We start from the raw sequence: 26833 nt of genomic DNA on the forward strand, positions 1-26833 counted from the left end.
CAGCTTTTCTCTAAAGTCATGCAGGGTATGTGACTCCCCTGAGTACTGGGGTAGCCAAGCTGCTCCCGGGATATAGGGCATGGTGAAGGGCATAACTGCAGCAGCGGTAGCGCTGGCGGGGGTTGAGGCAGTGAAGCTCTCCTCCGTATCCGACGTCTTCCTCCCCCCTAGTGGACCGTGGCCTACCTTGCGATGATCCTCTTCCGTAGGCCGCGGCTCCGCAGTGGATCGTCAGGGTTGAGGACCTTCCGTCGCGCTCCTGTGACGTCGGCGTCTGCTGGGCTCCTTCCAGGACCTTACGCAACGTCCGGACGTGAGGCGGGGCTTCAGTTCTCGCGCGCTTTCGGAGTCCACGCCCCTCTTCTTCCCGCGCGGCGTCCTCAAGATGGCGTCCAATGGCGAGAAGAAGGCTGAAGATGGCGCCGGATGGCGGGAATCTTCACCACAGGTAAGTTTGAAAAGTCTCTTTTTCAGGCACGCAGTACCCGGTGGTTGCGGGCACGAAATCCTGCCGACTACGCCAAAGTTGACGCGCCCCTGGGCCTGTGTCGCGCTGCGTTGCGCACGCGGGAGCTTACCCGGAGCCGGATCTCTTGAGGGTTGTAGTCTCGTGGCGGTGACCCGGTCCGTGCCCAGGGAGTCAAACTGAGCGGCGATGTAACAGCGGTAGATGCAGGACGACTACGCCACCCGTTGAATGCAGCTATGGAGCTGCCGCTGCAGGACAGTCCGCTGAGGCCGGTGGATGGATGGTGCAGCGTAGATGGTATAACCCCCAACGGGAGGGGTATGGCCTCAGGGCAGCAGATGTGGATGATGGGGGTAGCAGGAACCACTCAGAGACGGTGCGGTGTAATTCAGGGTCTTTACTGGTAACAACGATAGACCCTCCCGGAGTACTTGCTAGTGAACGGGGCCTGGTCAGTCCTTGAGCAGATGGGATCTCCCCTGGCCAGGCGGAGTTGTAGGCCTCCCAAACTGACTGTACTCTTCTGGCTACCTTGCTAGAAGCGGATATAAGTAGCCCACGTCCCTGAGTGTACCGTGTGGTGCTCACCCGTATGGCCGGTGACTCGGGGCCTTCTAATGGCTTCCGCTCCACGATGGCGGTGCTGGTCCCACGCGTGTGACCGTGCCTTCGGGTTTCAGGGCCTGAGGACCTGAAATCCCCTGCCGGTCGGCTTCTGCTGCTGGGTAAGAGTTAGTCCCCACAGCCTCGGACGCCGGGTCCGGTAAGAAAGCTTCTCAGTCAGGGCGAGCTCTGCAGCTGCCAGCCCCTGACTCGTAGTAGTATTGCTTCTGCTGTTTCTTGTCTCTACTCTCCTTGACTGCTAACCCTGCTTCAGCCCCGGGTTTATATAGGGGAAGTTCTTCCCCTCCCAAGACTGGGCAGGAGGTGTGGCATGCACAGGATCCCTGACCAAAGGACCTCCCACCTGCTCTCAGACATAACATCTCTATCACTGTGGCAACCAGACCCCTGGGGTGTCACAAATACATAAACAGAGCACCAGTTACAGCCCCTCCCCACAGGACGTCCCGGAGCATGAGCATCCCATTATGGCACAAATGAAAATAATGATTATAAGAGAACCACTGGATGGATTTCATCAACAAAGGAATTATTTTACCTTACAGTGTATGTGGTTTACTAAGCACAATCCTGCTGACAGGTGCGCTTTAATTCACATGCCACAAACAGATCCCCCTTCTATAGTTTGTAAAAAAAATAAAAGGCACTGATAGATATCAGCATATGATTTTAAAGACGACCTTACAACAGGTCAAAAGTGGCCAATTTTTGCTTTTATTTTATTCTTGCTGTACCCCTGAGTATTCAGGTTTTTTTTTTAATCCATCATATGGTTCCTTTTTATTTAATTTTATGGTATTTACCACAGGGGCGTAGCTCATAGGATAATAACGCAGATCATCCTAAAGACACGCCCCAGAGGATCCTCTGATTTACTCTCCCTTGAAAGGACAATGAGAATTAGCAATAAATTAAAAGGCCCATATCTCTGGAACTGTATGAAGGATTAAATAAAAAAAAAAAAAAAAAAAGAAAATACTGAGGGGAGCAGCAGGAATAAAATAAAAGCAAAAATTGGCTACTTTTGACTTGGTAGCCAACAGGTCCTCTTTAAGTCATTTTAATTTTTATATCATAAATTAATAGTACATATAAAAATAACAAACTGCAATATTTTTCATCAGATACATCTGCTTCTGTCTCATCCTGGACTGATCATTCAGTCTCAATCCATGGGTAAAATTTGTATTCAGTGAAGATGCTGGGTGAGAGCTGTCAGACAATTTGCACATTTCCCAGAGAAGCATTGCGGCTTGAAATGTCTCCTCACCTTGACATGCTTAGCATGTCGCTCTCCGGAAGGAGAAACGTAACTTCTAGATACCGGTCTGACGCCTCTCACCCAGCCAATTTAGAACTCACACTTGGCACTGACGAGGGGCAGAACCCCAAAACACAGTGCCTGCAAATTGAGTTTCTTGTTTTGGCTTATATCCTAAGTCATGTGATAAGGCTCGTTAAAGAGTCACTATTGACTTTTAGGATTGCTACTTCCAATAGGTGGCACTAGAGTTCTAGTCCTCTTCCTCTCTGAAGAGACAATTTGCATATTGCGGCTTGAAAAGTCTCCTCACCTTGACGTGCTTAGCATGTCGCTCTCCGCAAGGAGAAATGTTACTTCTTAGATTTAGAAATATACACGCAGGGGCGATGAAATAATGCAGAGAAGCATCTGAGCAAAGTATACTTCAACTATTCCAAAAAGATCATGTAAATATCTTGTAATGGTCATCTGGATTAAACAAATAAACTGCGCGATTCTCAATCTTGACGATGTGCAGTCCTTATCTAAGAGGAACTATAAGCAAATGAAGTTTAGTCTGTCACTGGCTGGTGCCCCCTCGTTTTACACTGCGAGACACAGTAAAGGGAAGCCATGCAGACTCGCTAGCCTTAATCCCGTGAGTTAATGAATGTGACCCTGACAATGCACGATAAAGCTGCTCATTAGAGATGAGCGGACAAAGCAAAATTCAAATTTGCCAGTTCACGCGGATTTTATCAGGGAATTCGATTAGGAGAGAAGCTATTCTCCGCAAATGTATTGTTCCTTGTAATGCTCTGGGGTCTGGAGATAAGTCGTAAGATGTAAAAAATAAACACTTATACTGACCTCACCGCTCACCTCTCTGGTCACTGCCACTCTTCCCTTCCCACTGTCCGGTCCTCCACATCCGGTGTTCACTCTAGGCTGAGGCTTCTGGCCCCGCAGCATGCACCATGAACTCCAGGGCCTTCTCGCAGGAGGAAGTCCTGACCTAAAGTAAACACCGGGCTGGAGATGTGATGTGAAGGAGGCAAGGAAGACCGGGCAGTGGGCGGGGAGCAGTGGGGGCGTCCGGAGAGGTGAGCAGCCGGCAGAAAGTTAAAAAGAAAATTTCTCATCGCTCACACTTCCGGTCATACCCACAGGTCGGTCCTCAGAGTCTCCGGCCCAGTGTTCACTCTAGGCCAGCGGGGGAAGACGGAAATAGGTGAATAATGAGTATGTTATTTTTTTTTCTTTTTAACCTATTGCCAGCCCTATTCTGTTAAGCAAGAAGGCGGCTACAGCCGGCCGCCATTTTGCTGAATTCGCGCTGAGGGAATCTAAAAAATATATTTTTTTTCCAAAATACCATTTTTGTGTAAAATTCAAATAGAATTCAATCCAATTAGATGGCACGCCAGGTCTGCCAAAGTTGTCAGGTTTGGCTGACAATAATCTAATGTGTAGGGGCAGCTACATGACAGCCTTACATGGCAGCTACATGACAGCCTTACATTACAGCTCTACCTTTTTCCTCCACATTGGTGGCCGATCGGCAGTATGACGCCGAGTTTCTCTCTGTATTTAACATGCACAAAGAATATCCTCTCCAATGTCACAGGGACATTATTTGCTCTGCTTTGTGTGCACAGGCTTAGCCAGTGTGTAAGTACCGGATCCTGGTGATCATTGAGGGAACGTCCAGAACAGCATTAATGCTTTCATACAATCCTAAACAGTAAAAAATAGCCATTTTTTTATTCTAGATAAAATTTAACATAAAACAAAATGAGCATATACCCTGCTGTAAGTAGGTAAATAGTAATAGTGCATATGAATAACATTGGGTACTTAATAAACACTGTTTTTGATCAAAAAAGCATAAAAGCCATCCCACCGCGACAAGGTGTACACCGCCTTGGAGGCAGGGCAGGACCGGGATCTGACTGTTCAGACACCTGGCCATGGGAAGCTATATAAATGAAATGCCTAGCTCAGATAGTACGATAGTATTATTACTATTTACTTACTTACAGCACGGCTCATTGCTTTGGTTTTGCTGTAGTTTCTTGTACTTTGTACAAACAGCAGTGTGTTCCCCTTTTTTGAGCTGGGCATTCATCTACTAGCTTCTCATGGGCAGGCGTCTGAACAGTCGGATCCTGGACCTGCTTGGCCCTTATCTACATTGAGGTCGTCTTACATATGATGAGGTTTTAATACTAGAGGAGAGGACCGTCCCGATTGGGTACACTTTGGCACGATGGGATGACTTTTACGCTTTTTTGATCAAAACCATTATTTACTAAGTGCCCTATATTATTTATATCTACTATTACTATTTACTTACTTACAGTAGGGTATATGCTCATTTTGTTTCTATCTTAGTTTTTGTCTATGAAATGGCCACAGTGCCAACATGCTCATACATGTTGAATGTATGCCAACTTGTGCTCCGTCTCATTTATTTGGTTTTATTTTGTACTATAGGAATAAATGTATGTGCCAGGTGTAATGTGGGGACTCCCAGGTTGAGTATGTAGCAACATTAGTAGCGTAGCGCCAATGATGGCAGATCATGCGGCCGCTATGTGGCCCTTGAGTCGGGGGGGCGGTGCCAGCGCCAGTACCACTCCCTTAGCCTGGCATTGTACTTTCAACTGTATCGGCATCCATCACTGTGGAAGTATCATACTATGTTTCGGGCAGACACTATAGTTGGCATCATACTTTATTGGGTTAATGAAAGGGCAACTTAGGGGCTTCAATAGGAGGAGGAAAGTTTTCTGTGCACATACAGTAAACCAAGTGCAGCAAGAACCATGGCACACTTGATATACCCAAATAAACCCATAGGAATGTATTATGGAAGACTTTTACAATGTGACATTGCTTCTTTTCGTATAATATTAATAATAATTATTATCATCATTATTGTTATTAAAAATAATAATATTTTTTTGTATTCCGCAGCACTTTACAATTCAGAGATACATGTGAAAACAATATCATGAATTACAGAGTAAGGATACGTTCACACGTTGCGTTTTTGCAGCGGGTTTTTTTTCTCAGCGTTTTTTTTAATGCGAATTAAAAGCTTCTTTTTACAGCAAAAGCTATACGACTTCAGAAATCTCATGCACGCATTTGTTTTTTTTCTGACTGAATTTGAGAACTGCAGCGTTTTTTAAATCCGCAGCATGTCAATTCTTGCAGCGCTTTTATCCACCCATAAAAAGCAATGAGAAAGTGAAAAAACGCTGCAAAAAATGCAACAGCTTGACTTTTTGAGCGTTTTTGGTGTATAAAAATTAAACTTGTACTGTAGACAAAGCACACAAAATTTTCCCCCTAAAAATGCTGCCAAACACACCAAAAAAATGCTGCAAAAATGCTGAAAAACAGTCGTCTTGAATGCAGAGTTTTTACTGCTAAGAGATCAAGTTTTGACTACAGAAAAAACGCTGCGTGTGAACATAGCCTAACACATAATTCACACAAGAGCAGTGAGGCCCAAGAATTTCCAATCCATGAGGAAATGGGGTTGACCCAAAAGTTCTGCTATCTTTATACTAACAATGGAAAGCTTTGTGAGCAAGTCACCAGCCAGGATCTGTATATGTCCAGATACAAAGTGCTCATGAGTGCACGGACTGTGGGGGAAACAGAGGATAGAGAGCACCAGATTCTGCTGCAAAATGTAGGAAGAGAACTGAGATCAGTTAAATTAGCGAGGTGAAGTGATAGACTGGACTAAAAAGATGTGTTTTTAGTTCACACTTAAAACTGAGGACATTGGGAATTAACCAAGATTGCCTGGGGTAGTGCATTCCAGAGACCTGGTGCAGGACAAGAGAAGTTTTGGAGTGGCAGATTTCGATTATGGAAGATGCATAAAAGTTAAAAGGGAGGTTCTGCATATCTGCTATTTTTCGATTTGTCGTTAAGACTTGACGGAAGGAAACGTCATCGTGGAGATGTTTTACATGAGGTTTGTATCTTTAGCACCTTCTACTCTACAGATGCTGTATACATCTTGTGTGTGTAACTATTCATTGTCAGCACTGATACTTTACGGCTTTCAGGCATGGGTTTAAGCCTGACCAGCACTTCACGCATGGGAAGTTGAGATGTAATTCCCCATAAGTTTTCGAAGGGTACTCCAGCTTCTTCCCACATGCTAGAAAGGAGAAATGAACTCCCACAGAGACCCTGCTATACATAGTGAAGACATGAATTGCTGAGCTGAGCACTGTGGTTTCATCACGCTACCACAGATGGCCCCGTCATTGACACTCGGCACCACTATCTTCTGCCATAAAGCAAACAGTGGCCCCTTATAACCTTAGTAGTAAATCTTAACACAAAGGTCTTGGAGGATCCTAATGGAAATTACATTGAAATCTGAGTCTTCATATATTATGGTTCTTTAAGCAAAATTTGAATCCACTTTCACTGGTGGAAAGTACTCAGCAATTGCTTATCCTGACAGTATTTATGCTGCTTACATTATCTTCTTCATTTTCCCATTTTTACAATTTATTTTGTCAGAGCCAGGAGATTAGAGTTTTGACTGGCCCAGTGGAGCTTTCCTAATTTAAGGGTTTGTGAAGACGACCATATTTTCGGTCCGAGTGCAATCCGACAAAACATCAGATCACACTCGGACCAATGTGATTCTACATGTCCGATTACTTTCCTTGGACTGAATCTGTCTGAAGAAAAAATTACAGCATGCCTGATTTACATCTGATATTTGGATTGCATTCGACCATGCAAGTCAATTGGTCTGTCAAAAAAATCAGACTGCACTCGGATGACATCTGAGTGTAGTACGATTTCCTCAGACTGACAGAATGGTGAAGATGGAGACATTTTTTTCCACCTTCTCCACATCCAAGAAAATCGGATCACACTATGATCAAACAATGATCAGACTCTGATCAGAGTGTGATTAGCATAATCGGCCCGAATCTCTCGGATGAAAGAAAATCAGTCGTGTGTCCACAAGACTTCATGAGAAACCGCTAACATTATGCGACTTTTGGCATTCTCAAGCCATTTTTGCCCAGCTCCAACAAAGTGCGCAGAGCTTGGGCAGGACAGGGGAGTGGTGACCGATACTCGTCAAATTAATGAGGAGTGGCGGCTCTCGCTATGCCACAAATGTTATTCCAGCAGGGCCTGGAGTAGGATTTGTGGGGAGGGGCACATCGAGGTGTACGCTACTCGTCCAATGCTTCTGCCTCTTCATGTATCAGGAGCATCTAACTCCAGCTTGCCCCCTAATCAAGACCGACGTGAACAATTGCTATCTTGATGAATTGGGCTCTGAGCCTTTTTGCTGAGATTTAGGAAAAGAAACTGAGTGGAAACTTTACAAATCCTCCCAAAAATATCAAAATTGCTCAAAAAATTACTTTCCGCTCTGAAAAACTCAGCAAAAAAATCAGTACGCACATATCCTTAATGAAGCACATATTCTGCCTAGAGTTAGTTGTGGGTAACCACCCGTAGATTAGTTCTGTTGAATAGTGCTAGTCCACTTGTAGATGAGTGATTTTAAACCACTAACCTAAGCCAAGACAAAAATATGTCTTGGATTTCTGCTGCGGATTCCATTGCAAATCCATGGTGAATTTTCCACGGGATATATCCACTGTGTGAATTTGCCCTTCTAAAGCTGTAGCAAAGGTTATCAAGACTCACAAAGCACGGTGTTTCATAACCTGTCACTTACAGAGGACATTGAACAATATTTTTTACTTTAAACTGTGTACATCAATAAAAAGGGTCACAGGGGCTGATGAAAATGTCTTATTTTTTTTTCTCCACCACATTGGGTAGATATTGGGTTTTAAAGTTTATATGCAAATTTTAATTTTAACAAAGGAGCATTAACAGAGATTCGTCTTTGAGGGGCGTTTATTTTTTCCCCTGTATGACATTTGTCCAATCATAATGAGGCAGCGTCATACAGGAGAAAAAAAGAAAAAAAAAAAGCACATGCCCCCAAAGAAGAGCAGAACAAGTGATCTGTTGAGACTTGTGTCTTCACTCCAGTCTCCTACAGTCATCACAGTGCAGAGAGGAGGAGAGCTGTAGCATCAGAGCTCTGAGCTTCAAGCATTGTTTGGGATCATGAAGCTTGTAACATGGCCCAGTGACAGAATAAAATAGACATGTAAAATATAGTTATTGTGGATATTTAAAAGATTTCTCATACTGTAAGATGGGGTTGAACAAATCTGAGTAGTAACGTAGATAATATATTTTGAAATTCATTGCTGACACCTAATTTTTTAGGTTATTTTTATGGTTGTCCTATAACTTTAGGACAGCATTAAATCCCAATAAACCAATAAGTTTCCTATTTTTAAAGGATTGTCCACTGCAAAAAATTATCCTTATTTATGATCCTACAGGTACATTGATTTTCAGCTGCAGTTCTGAGGCGCAGCATTTCCACCTGTAACCTAACTGTGTGTGAAGAGGGCTGCCTGACTGGCTCATTGTGGTAGCTAAGCCATGCCCCTTCTCTATCATAACCAATGCCTAGATACGGAAGGGAGCTGACTGACTGACTCATTGCAGTAGCTAAGCCATGCCCCTTCTCTACCATAACCAATGCCTAGATACAGAAGCGAGGTGACTAACTGGCTCATTGCAGTAGCTAAGCCATTCCCCTTCTCCATCATAACCAATGCCTAGATACAGAAGGGAGCTGGCTGACTGGCTCATTGCAGTAGTTAAGCCAAGCCCCTTCTCTATCATAACCGATTACTAGACAAAGAATAGGGCTGCCTGACTGGCTCATTGCAGTAGCTAAACCATGCCCCTTCTCTATCATAACCGATGCCTAGACAAAGAAGAGGGCTGGCTGACTGGCTCATTGCAGTAGCTAAACCATACCCCTTTTCTATCATAATCGATGCCTAGACAAAGAAGTGGGCTGGCTGACTGGCTCATTGCAGTAGCTAAACCATGCCCCTTCTCTATCATAACCGATTACTAGACAAAGAAGAGGGCTGGCTGACTGGCTCATTGTAGTAGCTAAACCATGCCCCTTTTCTATCATAATCGATGCCTAGACAAAGAAGAGGGCTGGCTGACTCGCTCATTGTAGTAGCTAAACCATGCCCCTTCTCTATCATAACCGATGCCTAGACAAAGAAGAGGGCTGGCTGACTGGTTCATTGCGGTAGCTGAGCTATGCCCCTGCTCTATCATAACCGATGCCTAGACAAAGAAGGGGGCTGGCTGACTGGCTCATTGTAGTAGCTAAGCCATGCCCCTGCTCTATCATAACTGACGCCTAGAAAAATAAGGGGGCTGGCTGACTGGCTCATTGTAGTAGCTAAGCCATGCCCCTCCTCTATCATAACCGATGCCTAGAAAAGGAAGGGGGCTGGCTGACTGGCTCATTGTAATAGCAAAGCCATGCCCCTGCTCTATCATAACCGATGCCTAGAAAAAGAAGGGGGCTGGCTGACTGGCTCATTGTAGTAGCTAAGCCATGCCCCTGCTCTATCATAACCGATGCCTAGAAAAAGAACGGGGCTGGCTGACTGGCTCATTGTAGTAGCTAAGCCATGCCCCTGCTCCATCATAACCGATGCCTAGAAAAAGAAGGGGGCTGACTTAGCTACTGCAATCAGCCAGCCAGTCCGCTTCACACAAATCATTGGTTACGTGAAGACACAGCCTGGAAGTGTAAGCTGAGGATCGGATCAGCTTTGAAAATATGTTTACTAGTAAGTTGTATGTAGGACTTTAGAAACGCAGCTAATCAAGTTTTTTAGGTGAACAATCCATTTAAATCCTGTGTTCATTGAATGCAATATAATAGACCTATACCAGTCTTTGTATATAGGCTGCCAGAAAGTGACATCATTGCTCGCAGCCTGTAAAGGCATTACTTTTTTTTTCTTTTTCATTTCATATGTGCTTCTTCCCACAACACTTGCACAACCAACACAAATGAAAACAAAAAGCTGGTTGACATTGCCAATAATAGATGACTTATGAGCAACTTTAAGCTTAGAACTGGGTATTTGCTTTAAAAGAACTTCTCACAGGACCGTACATATTTCAATTTTATCATCTGTCAATTAGATCATAAAATGATCCCAGAAGTTCTACTTCCTCCAGTGCCGTGGGGTTCCAAGTCTTGCTTTTGGCTGATGCACTCGCTTAGCGAATCTCCAAAGAAACAACTGGGTGCAATGAAAGTAGACCAGTAAGAAGTCATCTGTTTAACCCAAGGTGGGATGAGGACTTGGAGTTGCTGGTGGTCCAGGTGGTCAAATAGCCACTGCTTACTATTATAGCTTATTACCTAATTGAAGAGTCAAAAAAGTTAGTTATGTTCAATCCTTGGACAGTTCCTTTAAGCAAAGTAACAGAATTTTACTGTATATATACTGTGTATATAAATTATATTAAAATTATATTGTGTCAAAAACAAATACTTTAAGGTAATCTGTCATCAAGTTATCTAAGAGTGGTATGATGAAGGGACAGAGACCCTGATTTCAATGATGTATCACTTGCTGCTTTGCAAGCTATCATTTTGGATACAATCACTGTTTTCTCTGCTGCAGATCAGTGGTGCAGTGGTGATCACCACTGATTGGCTGCTTTCTGTGTACTGTGGTGGAGGTGGGGTTACACAGATCAGGAGGACTAGGAGGCACAAGACACCTAGTCCTGTAGTGATAATCTCCTGGTGATAAAACATGATTTTATTGAAACAACAACACAGCCTAGTAAGTAATAAATCACTGGAATTAGGGCCTCTGCCCCTACATAATCCTGCTCTCAGATTACATAATAATAACCTGTTGACACATTCTCTTTAAATATTAATAAGTATTCGGTAATATTGGCAATTTTCGTTTAAAGCAACTGTAACATTTTTACACAAAAAGCTGCTTTTCTTTTAGCATTTCCCGATATGTGATAGATCTCTGAAATTAATAGTGGTGTATCCCAGCACTGCGCCCAGAACACCAGTCAACTCATTCTCTAACATTTACCAAATTGAATGAATTTATTTTCAAGGGCTAACAGACATGACATGAACACCCTTCCATTTATCAACACCTCCTCCTTGCACCACCTGCCTGGGTCACGATACATCTGTGCGTAAAATAATAAGGAGCAGATAAAACAAAAACAAACAACCAAGATTATATGGGGATGATAGGAGGGCGGCACTAACTGAATGAGCGAGGGCTAAAAAAGCAAAATTCTTTTTTTTTTCTTTTTTTTTAAAAGAGAGAACATTAAAAGTTTTCTTTGCCAGAAATAGAATGTATATTAACACATAAAAATACACATTTAATAATACAGCCAACACCTGGGAAGGAAATTATTTGCATTAAAAAGGTGTGCTGTTCACAATAAAAACATCTATAAAGAGTACACAGGACTAGCTGGACCGAAACCAAGAAGCCTGAGTCACATTTGCCACACAAGCAAAGAAAAGCCAGACGTAATGTCTACCTTTCCATCCCCTATTTTTGGGATTTAAAGATCCTATTTTTCTGCTGAAACGTTTTCTTAATCTTTTTTTGCATAATTGGTATGATATTATAACCCTGAACAGACGTGATCCGGTCTGTTACTGGAGGGAATAAGAGGCGCACTGACAGCTGAACACTCATCGTCCAGACCAACAAGGGGGTCTTTCTTGCTGGGTACCTTACGAGAACTGGGTAAACAAAATGGTAATTTGCTCAGTGATTTCAGCCATTGATTAAAGGACTGAGCGAGGATTATATTAAAGTATCCAGCAGCGGTCATCTTTAACTTCATTTACTCTTGCCAAAATTTGGGGTCTTGCAGAGGTAAGAATTGGTAGCTGAACAAGGAAGATGGACTTGGGTTTTTTTTTAACAAAACTGAATGGTAGATACAAAATAAAAGAAATGGTCACACTGGTTGTGAAGAATCAATGATGCTAAAGAAGCCCCCCAATCAAAGTTTTTATCCTCTTAATATATTGTATTCTTCATATTATACAGCACTATGTACTTACAATTGCTCATTTTACCTTTCTACCCAATTAATTCTTCTGTTTTCCATTAGATCTATGACATCACATGATTAAAAACTGACTAGCTGAATTCCTTCTAAGCTCTATGTAGAAACAGGAGGTCAATTTTCTCTGCACAAGTCATGGGTCATTGCAAAAGTCCCTGGCAGGGGGAGGAGGTGCAGCTGCATTAGGTGTTGAAGAGGGGAATGATTTTAGCAAGAAAAAGAGACTTCCTGTTTCTACATAGAGCAGAGAAAGAGAAGAATTAACTAGGAACAAAGGCAAAATGAGCAATTGTAAGTACTACAGCCTGTTGTTTAGCCCGGGTGTGTTTACTGTGTGTTGTTTAGCCGGGTGTGTTTACTATGTCCGGGTGTAATTTATCACTTTGCAGCCTGTAACAGAGGTTGAGTGCAAGATTGAGTGAGTTTAGATTAACCCTTGCAGTTGCACCCCACGTCACTTGCTCAGAAGTGTGTATGTGACATAAACCTTTGATAGTCGAAGCTTATAAGTGGTATAACTTGCTATCTTACACATATTTAAGATTTTTTTTAATCTGGCCACCCCTTTTAATCCTGTTTTAGACTAGTTGTGAAGCATTACAGAAGTGTGATTTATGAAAAACAAACATAATTTGCAGAATGATAAAGAAGGCTGCTACCTAAATCACGCCTCCTCTCCCCCCAAAAAATATATCAAACATAAATCCAACATAAGCGGCAGCAAATACTGTGCTTCTGCCCTTTCTCCGTCAAGGTTACTTCCTTCCTCTATTGTACTGAGCCACCTAAGAGATGGCTGTGAGTTCTCACCAAAGAAAGAGGAAATTAACGAACCTTCCGGTGTTCAGTCACATCTCTTTTGTGCTGTTATGGAACCTGCATCGAAGAGGCTTTAAATAAACACACATGCACACAACACTTGGCCTTGCTCTTTATATGCTACCCAAAAAAGAAAAAAAGTATCACCAACTGGCGTCGGCCAACTCATATTTCCAGGCACGATGCACATTTTTGTGCCAGATTTCATAAGGCGCCCAGTGCAGACATTGTTCAGAACTTGTGTCTGGCGTTGGCCGTACGCATGACTGTGGTTAAAAACACAAAGTAAAGGAAACCGATCACTTATGTTGGCCACAAGATAACAGCAAGGAGGCGAGCAGCATGTTATATACACTGCAAAAGCTTCATATTAGGTGTCCATGTAACCTAAAGGAGTTCAGAATGAAAAAGACTGTTCTACATCACCAACGCAGACACCAACCATCAGCCATGGCGTTAGTCATACCTGAATATGACTCTGCAAATGTAAAATCATGGAAATGCAAACCTTAACTAAATTTACATAGTTTTGCCATAATTTTTCTACAATTAACATAGAAAATTCTACTAAAGTTGGCCATACAGATTAGATGGCTGCCTGTGAAACACTGGTCCAAGCGACCACCGCTGGTCTTGAGTAATCAGATCCATAATGTAAAGAATGACTAACATCTTTCAGATAAGGTTCCTGTGGGGGAGGGACAGCACAGCTGAGTTTAGCTGTGTCACATCCTCTCATAGCCATGTCAGCTCTGCTGTACTGCCCCTTCCCCACACTCCCTGTCTGGAGATGAGATCTGAAAGGTGTTAGTAATAATACTTATGTCTGTTGTGCTCAAAGTAACTTGAACTCCGTCTGCAGTGAAAGCAGAACATGGTGTCATTTCATCTCACACCAGGAGTAGCCCAGAACAGACAGGTTACTCCTTTCTGAAATATGACACCTCTGATCTCACTGCAGAGTGAGTGCAAGTTGCTTGAGCAAAACAGACATATCACACTGAGTAATCAGGAGGTCTGAATGAAAGGTTTGTAATGTGACCCAGCTAAACTCAGCTGCACTGTCCCTCACCCCACACTGACTCATGCAGGAGATCAGAGCTATCCATCACATGCACACTGAGAAATCTGCTCTAAGATGGGGGCGTGTTCTTCTTTCCTTTGAGTGTTGCTGCCTGCTTATGATTGGTCAGTAGTATCATACAGGGAGAAGAAGTAAACGCCCCCAGTGAAAACTGTCAGATAACACCCTCTTGGCCTTAAAAAAAAGTTAACTCATTAGATGCCAAATACTTTGATTGCTAAAATCTCCACAAGGGAGAGGCGAAATTAAGAAGGATCAAAACAGTTTTATTCCTCTCTGCAGCCACTACTGCATCGTGTGTCCGGTTCAACATGAAAAATTTGGTAAACGGTCCTCTTTAAATTCCCTTTTACACATGGAGGTCTCTTTATCTTTAATTCAATATGTATCTGAGCTTAAGTTGCATTTGCTCAAGCAGAGAACATGGTGCGCAATAGGAGCCATTCTAGCTTGGTTTTAGTTTCTTCTTGAGAGGTTAAGGACTGATTGCGATGTAGAAGAAATTGCATAAGAATGCCGGCTGCCGGTGTCACCGGTGCCCGTCTAGCATTTTATTGTCAGGGTCATAGAGTAGACGGACAGACTGTGTCAGCGGTGGTTACAGTCACAGGAAGGGGAGTTTCTGAGTCTGGCGAGATGAAAACACCACTATTCATTTGCTTGAGAGAAAATAAATATGCGGCTCTGGATATTTTTAGCTGAAGCCTGGAGGGAGTCAGCAGCTTTTCGGACTAAACAAAGATATATCGCCATCCTGTCCTACGCTGCGGGCTGCAAATCTGTCGTACGCTTTGTGCAAATAGTGACCTATCATCACCCTGGATCCAGCTCACACCTGTCTGCAGCAAGTAGGGGACAACTCTCCAGATGACAGTAATCTGCTTGTTCATCCGAGCATTCAAACATACTTGTTTACTCTCATGGATGGAATAAGCAAGGGAAAAAAACGCCAGGTAGTGCTGAAATGGCCATAAAAAAGGACAGACAATTCTACAGCTACAATGTGCACTGCGGACAGGTTGTGTCTGGAAGAAGATAAAGTCATTACACGCCTTTTCCATTAAATGCACTTTGATCCTGGGAAGGACTGATCCTTTTTAAGATAAAAACTCACATTAGTTCTCTTGGCTTTTGAATGGGTTGTGATAAGAGTTCAGTGCCGTAAAGTTGAAGACATTGTACCCTGACGGGCAGGGAAAACATATAAGAAAACAAATATTTTTCACCTGTTAAAAGATGCATTGTCAAACTACAGAGATCCGAGGCAAAAATATTTTTGGTCGTGCACCACACAACATATGAATACTAGCTAATTTTCGTGCTGCACATCATCATGTCATGCTGTGAGTTTATTTGTAGGCAGCACGGTGGCTCAGTGGTTAACAGCGGTATTTTGGGGTCCTGGGTACAAATCCCACCAAGGACAACATCTGCAAGGAGTTTGTATGTTCTCCCCGTGTTTTGTGTGGGCTTCCTCCAAGTTCTCCGGTTTCCTCCCACACTCCAAAGACATACTGATAGGGAATTTATATTGTGAGCCCCAATGGGGACAGTGAAGATGGCATCTGTCAGCAGATCGGAAGCCTAACTTTTCTGATGAGAGCTGTGATAAGCGGCCATCAGACACATCTGGTGCATTTTTGCCATGTTCCCACTTGCAAAAATGCAGCATTTTTTTCTGCTTGTGTCTGCATCAACATATGCAATTAGCAATCTGCTCTGATTATTGTGGTTATTTTAGACAGTTTTCCCCTTTTTAAATGCGTTTTGGTGCAGATTTGACACCACAGTGTTTTTTTCTTAGATCGCATGGGTCTGACCGCTGGGATCCTTATTAATCCACCACTCCATTCACTTTTATGGAACTGATATATAGGCTCTAGTGGAAAATTCCCCTCAAAGTGTAACTGTCATTTTATAAAAGTTTTTTGAGACCCTCAAGAATTGGTCAAAATACCGCCCTGAAGTCCGCAGTTCCTGCATGAGCTGCATGCACAGTGTATGGGTCCAGACACAGCGCTATGAGAGTGACACAGACCTATAGACTTACTATTGAACCTCTACAGCTTATGCTGGAGCTACAGACTTCAAAAAGGCATTTTGACCAATCGGTGGGGGTCTAGGTGAGAAACACTATAATATAGAAAAAAATATATATAAAATGACAGTCACCTTTTAAAGGTCTGAGATGTCAAGAAAATTCCTTGCTTAGACAGACCTGGTTATAAACTTGTTTAATAATAAAAAAAAAAGCTATAAAAAAGCTACCAAAAGAAACTTGCAATATTCAAAAATAACTTTTAACTGTATCAATGGTGTCAGCATTTTTTTTTCAACTAACTTCCTCAACAAAAGCTAAATTTAAAGGGAAACTGTCACCAGGATTTTGCTACCCCAACTAAGAGCAGTATGATATAGGGGAAGAGACCCTGATTACAGCGATGTGTCACTTACTGAGATGCTTGCTACAGTTTTGATAAAATCACAGTTTTCTCTGCTGCAGATCTACCAGTTGAGCTGAGTAACCCCACCCACTCCACTGATGTGTACACTGTTCATAAGCAGAAAGCTGCCAATCAGTGATGGGGGGCGTGGTTACACAAAGCAAGAGGACTACATGGCACAAGACAACTAGTCCTCTAGTGATAATCTGCTGCTGATAAAATACTGATTTTATAAAACTATAACAAGCAGCCCAGTAAGTGACACATTGCTGGAATCAGGATTTTTGCCCCTACATCATGCTGCTCTCAGATTAAAGAAGCACTTCTTTGAATCCCCCCCAAACCTTTGCATATGTGTATGTATTGGGAAAATAAAGTTCATTTTCTTCCCTCATTGTTCGACTATGTGCAAGCGACGGGCAGGTTAGTAACGCTATTAACCTGCAGATTAACCCCATGTTTGCAGGTCAATAGTGTTTTTTCAGGAGATAGGTTCCCTTTAAGTTGCAGAATACTGAACACAATCTTGGACATCTATCCAAAGTTCAGGCAGCATGCAGACCAATGAGACATTCAGAAGGCGCTTCAAACTTATTATCGCATGCTGAGTGATAGCTCAGACACTTTTGCCTAACTTACGCCAACTCTTTTTTGACTTTTAGCCATCATTTTACGCCAAAAACACACACCAATAAGAAATCTGCGCCATTTTGCAACTCCACTTAACCATCGTACTATTTCTAGACACTTTTAAAAGTCTAGCGAGGAGCAAAAAGTGTCTAAAACACATAATAAATTGCACACAGCATATCCGTGAGTTTTTGGCACATTTTGAAAACAGATTTTGGAAAATTTGGATAGTAAATCTGCCCCAGCTTCTTTATATCTATTCTCAATGTAAAAATTTCTAAAAAGTTGCAATAATATAGAAAGCAATGAAACAATACTACATGCTGAACTTCTACGTTTGTCCAAAGCTTTATGTGCAACCTGCATGTACTTACAGTAGCACTTACTGTTCAGTTACGGATTCCTTTTATAACCATATACTTGGCTCCAGAATTTTGACCAGCAAAGGAACAATCAAATGCTTTACATGGGTCATCTAAAATGAACAGGGTTATCCAGGACTTTATTTTTTTGCTATGAAGCTAAACTACTTGCCTGTTCTGCCATTCACCGATCTTTCCTGGCTCAGAGTGGCCACAGACTGCTCCATCTTCCTGTGATATCACATCGACACAGCAGTTCCTTCTCTTCCACTCTGCTCTTAACAGGGCGTCACTCCTGACATCATGTTGATTGACAGCCCGCTACTCACTGCATTAGGCTGCACTCGCTGTCAACTGTCAATCGGCATGACGTCGGCAGTGACGTCCCTCCACAATGCTCATGGAAGAGCAGGAACTGCTCTGTCGACGCAACTGAAGACGGAGAATTGCGGCTGGTAGTTGTCCGTGACCACTCTGAGCCGGGACAGATCGTCACACAGCAGGACTGGTAGGTAGGTAGCAACTACCTGCTGATAAGTGCTAAGCCCTATAGAAATAAAAGTCCCAGATGACCCCTTTAAGCATCAATGATTCCTCAGCAGACAAATTTGGCTCTGATCAAAAAACACACAGAACGATTTTCAATAGTACAGAGTGAGTCAATCTTACCTGGACAATAGGGTGTCCTCCAGTGGTGGCTTTCACCGCTCCACGGCTGCCCTCTGTCTCATAGTGGGCTCGATGGTGTGGTTTAGGCTGTATTTCTATCTGAAGTTCGTATGAACCGGCTTGACTTGTCAGAGGCCACTCAAGGGGGGGCAGTGAAGCAACAGGGATGCTGGATTGGAAAAGAGACAGGATCAGTGTGTGTTAAAAAAAACCTATATTATTCCCAGATTTATTTAGCGAATTCTGCATTGCGGCAATTTTAAGAGTTAGGTGCTGTCCCGATTGGGTCACCTTGTCATGGTAGGATGGCTTTTACATTTTTTTGATAAAGCAATATTAACTAATTTGCCTATGTTATTTACATTACTATTATTATTTACTTACTGCAGGGTATTTGCTCATTTTGTTTTTATCTTAGGATCTGCTTGTTAAATGGTCACTATGCGAATGCACACCTACGCATTGCACTTTTACCAACATATGCTCCGGCTTAATTATTTTGGTTTTGATTTTGACAATTTTACTATCGGTCCTCCAAAATCAGTGTAAGATAAGGGAAAGTTACCTCTAGCTTCTTTTAAATCAATATGTTATTGGCGGGGAGCTGCTGACCATCCAGTGTATGGTGGCATCCTGACCCCTGATGACAGTTGTCAGGGTAAAGAAGGACCAGGCTGTGGGATTTCTACATGCTTTATCCTTCTGTTTGCAGGAGAAATAAGCTGCCGCCATAGGAGTCAGGCAGTGACTTATGTCCTTCTTACTATTAGGGCTCGTGCATGCAACTGATTATATCGGACGAGTGCTATCCGTGATTTTCACAGATAACACTCGTGTCTATGTTATTCTATGGGGCTGTGCACATGTCCCATTTTTTTCTTTTGACCGAGTGTAAAAAAATCTGTGACATGTCCGATTATGATTCAAGTGATGGATCAAAATCGGCAATGCAAGTCTATGGGTCCGTGGAAACCAGCGGATTGCACTCTGATGACATCCGAGTGCAGTCTGATGTTCACAGACTGACAGAATGGAGGAGGTGGAGAAACTTTTTTTTGTCTCCAACTCTGAGAAAAACTGATCAGCATAATCGGACCCTTTTTCTTGCGTGTTCACCTGCATGCTCGGCCATTCAGGATGAACCTCTAAATAATGAAAAACATTGGGACAATTGCCAGATATCATGTTCCATCAATGCTTTTTAAACCATTTACTATTGCACTCAGCAGAGTTCACACACAGAAAGTAATGAAGTTTCCCATATAACTGCATACACTCATCTGCTGGAACATTTAGGACATGCCTGTAAGGGGTCCATCAGTCTAGCTGTATGATTAAAGATCAGGCAAGTGCCGATAAAAGGACTGCATGCATTATTTAGCCACTTGTTTAACACTGGGATGGGTTATTGTGGTGTTTAGTAGTGGGAAATAAGTTAGGATGAAAACTCTTGGGACAAGCCGATTGTGAATATTTCTACTATCGGCTATGAAATTGTCGAATGTAATTATTGTATGACTTTACGGGATATAGAAGACATGAAGGCTATTTTCCATAGGTCTATTATTAATCAGTCATTAATAATCAATGGATGTCCTTCCAACATGTAAAACTCCAATGGACAGAGATTTAATGGACATAGATTTGCAATTAGCTTGGAGTTAACCCATTGCACTTTTGTACTCGATCTGATGACATCCTCAAATACATTCCTTGAACTATGACCATGGTGCACAGTCCAAGTGACCGATGTCTAATTGTGCCAATGCACCCTAGATAACTGTCAGCCAAAGGCTCGATTGGAAATCACCTATTTGTCCCAACCCATCTCATACAAACACATGCTCAGTTTTACCGACCAAGCACATATTTTCATTGGTAAGAGCGGAGAAAGCCACGGTATATCCCCCAGAAAAACAAAAGGTTCTACCGTTGAAATTAAACATGCTGAGTACAGATGGGCAGATCGATTCATGGGAGTCTGGTCCTTTGGCCAGAGACTGCTGACCGAATCGCAAATCGATCTGCCCATCTCTAATGCTGATCGTTCTCTACCTTGCCGATGGACCGGAGACACGCAAATTAATTTGCCCATCTGTTGATCCCTCTCTACCCCTATTCTGTAGGTTCAACCAACATTTTTCTAATGTATATTGGGACCTTTATCTGATGGAGCCTTTACTCTTTAAACACTGACCCTCTTGTTTTTCGGGAGATACTGTCGCCAAAGCTGTCTAGTAGTGTCTTCTTTCTCTGATCTCCCAACTTAAAACACGTGAACCTTGATGTGCAGGAGTCAGGAGAGATGTCTGCGACCAGCTATCATATGTGTATGATCAGCGCTAATCCCAAACAATATTAAAAATAGCTTAAACTCAATATGAAAGCAAACTATTATCCTGCTTTCTAACAATGTGTGTACAGTGATTTTTACATTGATTTTGCACATAACTGAGCATTATTCCACTGAAGAACCAAAAAGGGTTTACTATACCTGTAGTAGGGCATTGCAGGTAAGATCTGTTTGGGCCAAGTGGGTGGCACAAGTAGGATAGACCCAGGATCAGAATTCTTCCTCTCATCTTGCTCGTAAGGCCCAAAATATTCTGGAGGTGGGTAAACCTGACAAGACATGCTCTTATGAGGAACCACTGGGGAGCGATCTGGACTGTTTTTCCACATTTTTGTTGGTACATCACATGAAGGATCGGTAGATAGGCTTAGATCTTCCATAAGATGTGCAGATGTAGTAGGGTTAATGTAACTCAGCGAAGAGTTATCGTCCCTCGGATGGACACGGGGCGATGTCTGAGGAGAAGGCGTTCTTGACTGTCTTGGAGAAATGTTGGTTTGATGGCTATTGTAGAGCTCAGCACAAGGGTACCTTCTTTTGAAACCTGGGGATGACGACCGTGAGTTGGGTCGAGGAGACGGAGAACGTGGTCCCAGGCAGGTGTCCTCTGTGATGCTTGTCCGTGGAGACATTATTGGAGAAGCTCTAGGAGAATAACGAGGGAAGTTTTGTATCTGTGGACATAGGTCATCATTAGGACCATTATTTGGTGAAACGCAAGGCGAGGTGTAAGGAGAAAAATTAGTCTCTGAAATATAACTTGTTGATGACCCACTACTAGCAGGGCTCAAGCAAAGCGGTTCTCTGTAGCCATCATAACCATAGACTTGCAAGGTAGCAGCCAAGTTTGCCTGATGTTCTACCAAAGTATCTGAATCTCTGCTGCGGTATGAACCTGTATGAAATAGTTCATGAGATGGAGTGATCTCAATCCTTGGACTCAGAGCTGGAGCCCCTGTAGGAATTTTAGGGTCTAAGTACCTGGACCCTACACTATTGTGCTGTTCAATACTGCCCATGCGATCTGAGGTGAACCTAGGATAAGCCAGAGGTTTGGACCCGTAATCGGAGACATCATCATGAGTGTACACAACTCCAGAAGAAGATTGGCTGTTGATTTTATGTGGAGTCGATTCTTCTGGAAAAAGAAGGGTCTTTTTAAAACTAAATATTAACTTATGTTAACAGTCATGGACAATTGAATATGTTAATTAAAAAATATAATAAATTAAGGATAATAATCAAACTTAAACTAAAATACTTTATTAATATGGGAGAGTTCCTAGGGCATTGCTCTCCAACCAAACATCAAAAATCCTGATTGCTCCAGTGTAAATAAGGTCTGGAGATTGTACTTAAACAGTAAAGAACATCTGTATGAAGTCTTAAATCCAGGGTGAATGCAGAATAGTTGGACAAGTTTAGTTTGGAGTCACATTGACCCTTGTTTGTGGAGTGTCGCAGAGTGAACAGATTCTAAAAATGGGACACGGCTCGTTTAATTCACTTTCATTCTCTACAAGAAAATATATTTGCTCTATGCATAAATCCCATAGAATATAGGGTTATTATTGGGTTAAGCCTTTAGAACATGGTACTTTCCGCAGACTATGCTTATATAAAATAGGTCTGGCACTAAAAATAACCTATTATGTATAAAAGAGTATGGCCCGACATCATGTTGGCTAGAAAGAACAAATCCACACATGCTACCAAGCAAAATATTACAGACAGAAAGATATACTGTGAAATATGTTCTCAGTTTATGTAGCAAGCTAAGGAAAATGTACTCAGTGCACTTATAGAAGAAAAAATCTAAGAGAAAACTTGAACAGCATGAAGGTGAATTTCAGCTGAGGATTCGGCTAATGCCACATTTTCACATCCATGCGTCATGGTCCGAGCACGGATGGTTATCTACTGAGAGTCCACGGTTCTCATAGGCATATATGAGGCTGTAAAGTTTGGGTCAAGAGACCTATGGACAGTCCATGCATTACAGTACATGTGGTATAAACGATTGGATGACCACAGGTTCAAGTCCCCTAAGGGGACTAAAGTAAAAAAATGGTTTTCAAAATATAGAATAAAAATATATATATTCAAATAATCCCTCTTCTTTCCCCATTAATAATAAAGAAAACTTCAAATTGAAAAATAAACATGTGTCTATCCATAAAAGCCTGATCTACCAAAATATAACACTAATTAACTTGATCAGTAAATGCCGTAAAGAGAACAAAAAAATCAAAATGCCAGAACTGTAAAATTTTAGTCACTGCAAAAAAAATACAATAAGAAGGGGTCAAAACATTGTATCTATAAAACCGTCAGCTCGACAAGCAAACAACAAGCGCTCACACAGGGGATTGAAACCGTTAAGAATCTCGGAAAATGGCAACACAAGCAAATTTTTTTTTTTTAGGAATTTCCAATTTTTTTCACCATATAAATGAAAAAAAAACTATATTGCCATAATCATAATGACCAAGAGAATCATTTGCCAGGTAATTTTATCAAATAATGAACGCTGTAAAAAACAGAATCCAAGAACACAATTGCATATTTTTGTTCAATTTCACCACATTTGTAAAATTTGTTCCCGTTTTGTAGTACATGAAATGGTAAAATGAATGGTGTCATTCAAAACTAAACAAAACTCATCCAGCAATGAATTAGCCCTAATACTGCTATGCGGATGGAAAAATTAAAAAAAAGGTTAAGGCTCTTGGAAAAAAGGGAAGAAAAAAAACAAAAATGGAAAATTATCCGTGGAAGAAAGCCCTGGCAATCTACTTCCTTATTATGGAGAGCACAGCTAATGGAATTCGATATAGTGCATCCCTTGTTCGGAAGGCACTCAACAAGATACTGGGGAAGAGCCAATGGTCGACCTGAGTATGACCAATGGTCATAATGGGCCAAGATCAAAGCCGCGAGGACATCTTGATGCTGATAACACTTGGCCAAAAGGGAAGATCAAAAGCTGACCATGGTGGACCTACAGTATATAAGCTTGCACAAGATCGATTTTCCTACAGAGGGTTCATCCATCAAGTCGCCATGGCTCAAGATCGAGCTGATAAAGGCAGTTAATAATAATAAGTAGATATATCATATGAAAATATAGTCAAATTATCAAAAAAGTCTTACATAAATTCCTTCCATTTCCAATAAATCACTTTACTCCACCACTAGTTTTCGAAAGTAATCAGAATAGTGTTTTCTGCAGACGGCTTTTTTCGTGTTCCTGCTTTTCTGTTCCCGGTGTAATCCCCCAGTATGTTTGTCTACGTTATTGCCATCTGCTTTTGTTGTGAATATTCCAAACTCATCCCCAGCAATCTGATGTCACCCTGTCTGTTCCTTGTCCGGGAGACCAGTTCCCACACTCTCTATAGGAGAGGAAAGCGATGCTGAACTACACTTCTCACACTAGTACTTTCCTGATATGATATCATCAGTTTGTTACACACAATAATCCGGTTGAACACTGTTTTATCCTGTTAATATGTTGCGGTCGGATTATGTTTATCGGCATATCATGCGGACAAGGTATTAAGCCATTTACACCAGTTTTCTGATTTAAGGAAAAGTTGAAAATTTAGGTGCTCACCACATTTGTGCTAGAATGGTAGATTCTTTGTTGTGTTACACTTTCCTTAAAGGGAACCTGTCACTTATTTCATGCTGACCAAACCATGGGCAGCATGAATCTTGGTGTTGTAGAAGAACTATACATTGAAGAGCCGCTCGGAGACCTGACTTATCTGGTGCCACCCTTGTCCAGCTTTTCTCTACGCTGCTCCATGTGATTGATAAGTCTCTTCCATGTGTGTACATAACAAGAGAGCTGTTAATCACTTGGAGCAGCGCTGGGAGTAGGCGGCCAGGGGGCAACGCCGGACTAGTCTTGTCTCCGGCTACTGTCCCACGCTGGGTCTTCAAACTATGTTTTCTTTGAAACGCTTGAGCATTTCAAAGAAATATATACCTGGCTGCTATTATGTAGCCTGTAGATGTTATAGTGGTCAGAATGCTGAGCTGTGTATAACCCCGCCCACATCCCTGACTGGCCAACTAGTGGTAGGGGCGGGGTAACACAGATTAGCCTGACTGCTGTGCACATGAGACCCAGTCCTGCAGTGATAATCTCCTGCTGATAAAACACTGATTGTATTGAAACTAGAACAAACATCCTAATAAGTGACACATCCTAATAAGTGACACATCATTGGAATCAGGCTCACTTGCTCTATCTTATGCTGCTCTCAGATTGATTAGTAAAAACCTGCTGACAGATTCATTTTAAAAAAGGTGACACAGTCTTAATCCAACATGCAACATATGAAATGCCAGGTAAATCTGCCCCCATATGCTACCTTTGCTAAAAAATAATAATGAAAAATACTGCATCCTGTAAAGTGAAAAGTAACACAGCAGTGAAAGCTGGCAGCATTTTTATCCATTGTGCATAATGGCCAAGATCGAGGATAGAGTAAACATGCCAAGTAAACCGCGCCAGCAACTTATCCTTGTACAGTATGTCTTTGGTGATTGTTAAAAGAAGCCCTTGTCTTTAATCATGCTTCATTAGAGACTACATATGCTGCAGCGGTTACATTCACGCACTACAAAGCCACGTAACATCGTCTATTATGAGGCCTTGGTATGTTACAGCTTTTTGTCCTAATTAATTCCATGCTGTTAACAAGAACAAATTATTTCAATTATGGTTTTCTGTGCTTTGAAGATGAGAAGGACTTAAGAAAAATAACAAAAAAAGTTATAGAAAAAGTTTAACAACTAAATTATAAATAAGGATATAGGTTCAGTAAGAAGGCATTAAACGAACACGAAACAATATAGGCGTTAAATAGCATCCGTCATTAACATATTTGTATTGTCATGCTATTTCCTAAACTTCATAGAGTTAGACAGTAAAAAAAAAAAATTATATCTGGACTGTGATAATTCAGCACATAATAAGTTCTATGTACTAAACCTCATATTGTTGCTTAAAGGGAATCATTCATGAATGCTTTTCCCCCCAAAAGTTTGTACGCATGCACTGGCATACTTTGGAGACAAAGGAGTGGATTATGAGCTCTTCTCAGCGCCCTTTCACAGCGCCTGCGGTGCCCCACACTCACAATTGCTCCAACGCTGTATGGCACTGGAGCCCGGCACTCTGGAGCCCGGCACTCTGGAGCCCGACACTCTGGAGCCCGACACTCTGGAGCCCGACACTCTGGAGCCCGACACTCTGGAGCCCGGCACTCTGGAGCCCGGCACTCTGGAGCCCGACACTCTGGAGCCCGACACTCTGGAGCCCGACACTCTGGAGCCCGACACTGTGTAGCCCGGCACTCTGGAGCCTGGCACTCTGGAGCCCGACACTCTGGAGCGCGGCACTCTGGAGCCCAACACTCTGGAGCGTGGCACTCTGGAGCGTGGCACTCTGGAGCCCGGCACTCTGGAGCCCGGCACTCTGGAGCCCGGCACTCTGGAGCCTGGCACTCTGGAGCCCGACACTGTGGAGCCCGACACTGTGGAGCCTGGCACTCTGGAGCCCGGAACTGTGTAGCCCGGCACTGTGTAGCCCGGCACTGTGTAGCCCGGCACTCTGGAACCCGGCACTCTGGAGCGCGACACTCTGGAGCGCGGCACTCTGGGGCCCGGCACTCTGGAGCGCAGCACTCTGGAGCCCGACACTCTGGAGCCCGGCACTCTGGAGCCCGACACTGTGTAGCCCGGCACTCTGGAGCCCGACACTCTGGAGCCCGGCACTCTGGAGCCCGGCACTCTGGAGCCCGACACTCTGGAGCCCGGCACTCTGGAGCCCGACACTCTGGAGCCCGGCACTCTGGAGCCCGGCACTCTGGAGCCCGGCACTCTGGAGCCCAGAACTCTGGAGGCCGGAACTCTGGAGCCTGACACTGTGTAGCCCGGCACTCTGGAGCCCGATACTCTGGAGCGCGGCACTCTGGAGCCCGGCACTCTGGGGCCCGGCACTCTGGGGCCCGGCACTCTGGAGCCTGGCACTCTGGAGCGCGGCACTCTGGAGCCCGACACTGTGTAGC

The 26833-nt window shown here is 42.9% G+C and overlaps 1 protein-coding gene across 6 annotated transcripts in view; it reads right to left on the reverse strand.

Moving 5' to 3' along the window:
* Nucleotides 1-26833, reverse strand: part of NFATC2 (nuclear factor of activated T cells 2) — a 143227-nt gene that overhangs the window by 82359 nt on the left and 34035 nt on the right. For 3 of the 6 annotated variants that reach the window (XM_073682733.1, XM_073682730.1, XM_073682732.1), the window contains exons 2-3: nt 20892-21888; nt 18398-18566 (exon numbers count right to left, since the gene is read on the reverse strand). In XM_073682733.1, coding sequence (XP_073538834.1) covers nt 18398-18566; nt 20892-21888 — 1166 coding nt within the window. The remainder of the gene's footprint in view (nt 1-18397; nt 18567-20891; nt 21889-26833) is intronic. The other 3 variants (XM_073682734.1, XM_073682731.1, XM_073682735.1) reach the window with 2 other exon arrangements.

Source organism: Phyllobates terribilis, unplaced genomic scaffold (assembly GCF_046119375.1).
Source record: "Phyllobates terribilis strain yellow unplaced genomic scaffold, ASM4611937v1 Scaffold_5__5_contigs__length_657084704, whole genome shotgun sequence".
NCBI classification, from domain to species: domain Eukaryota; kingdom Metazoa; phylum Chordata; class Amphibia; order Anura; family Dendrobatidae; genus Phyllobates; species Phyllobates terribilis.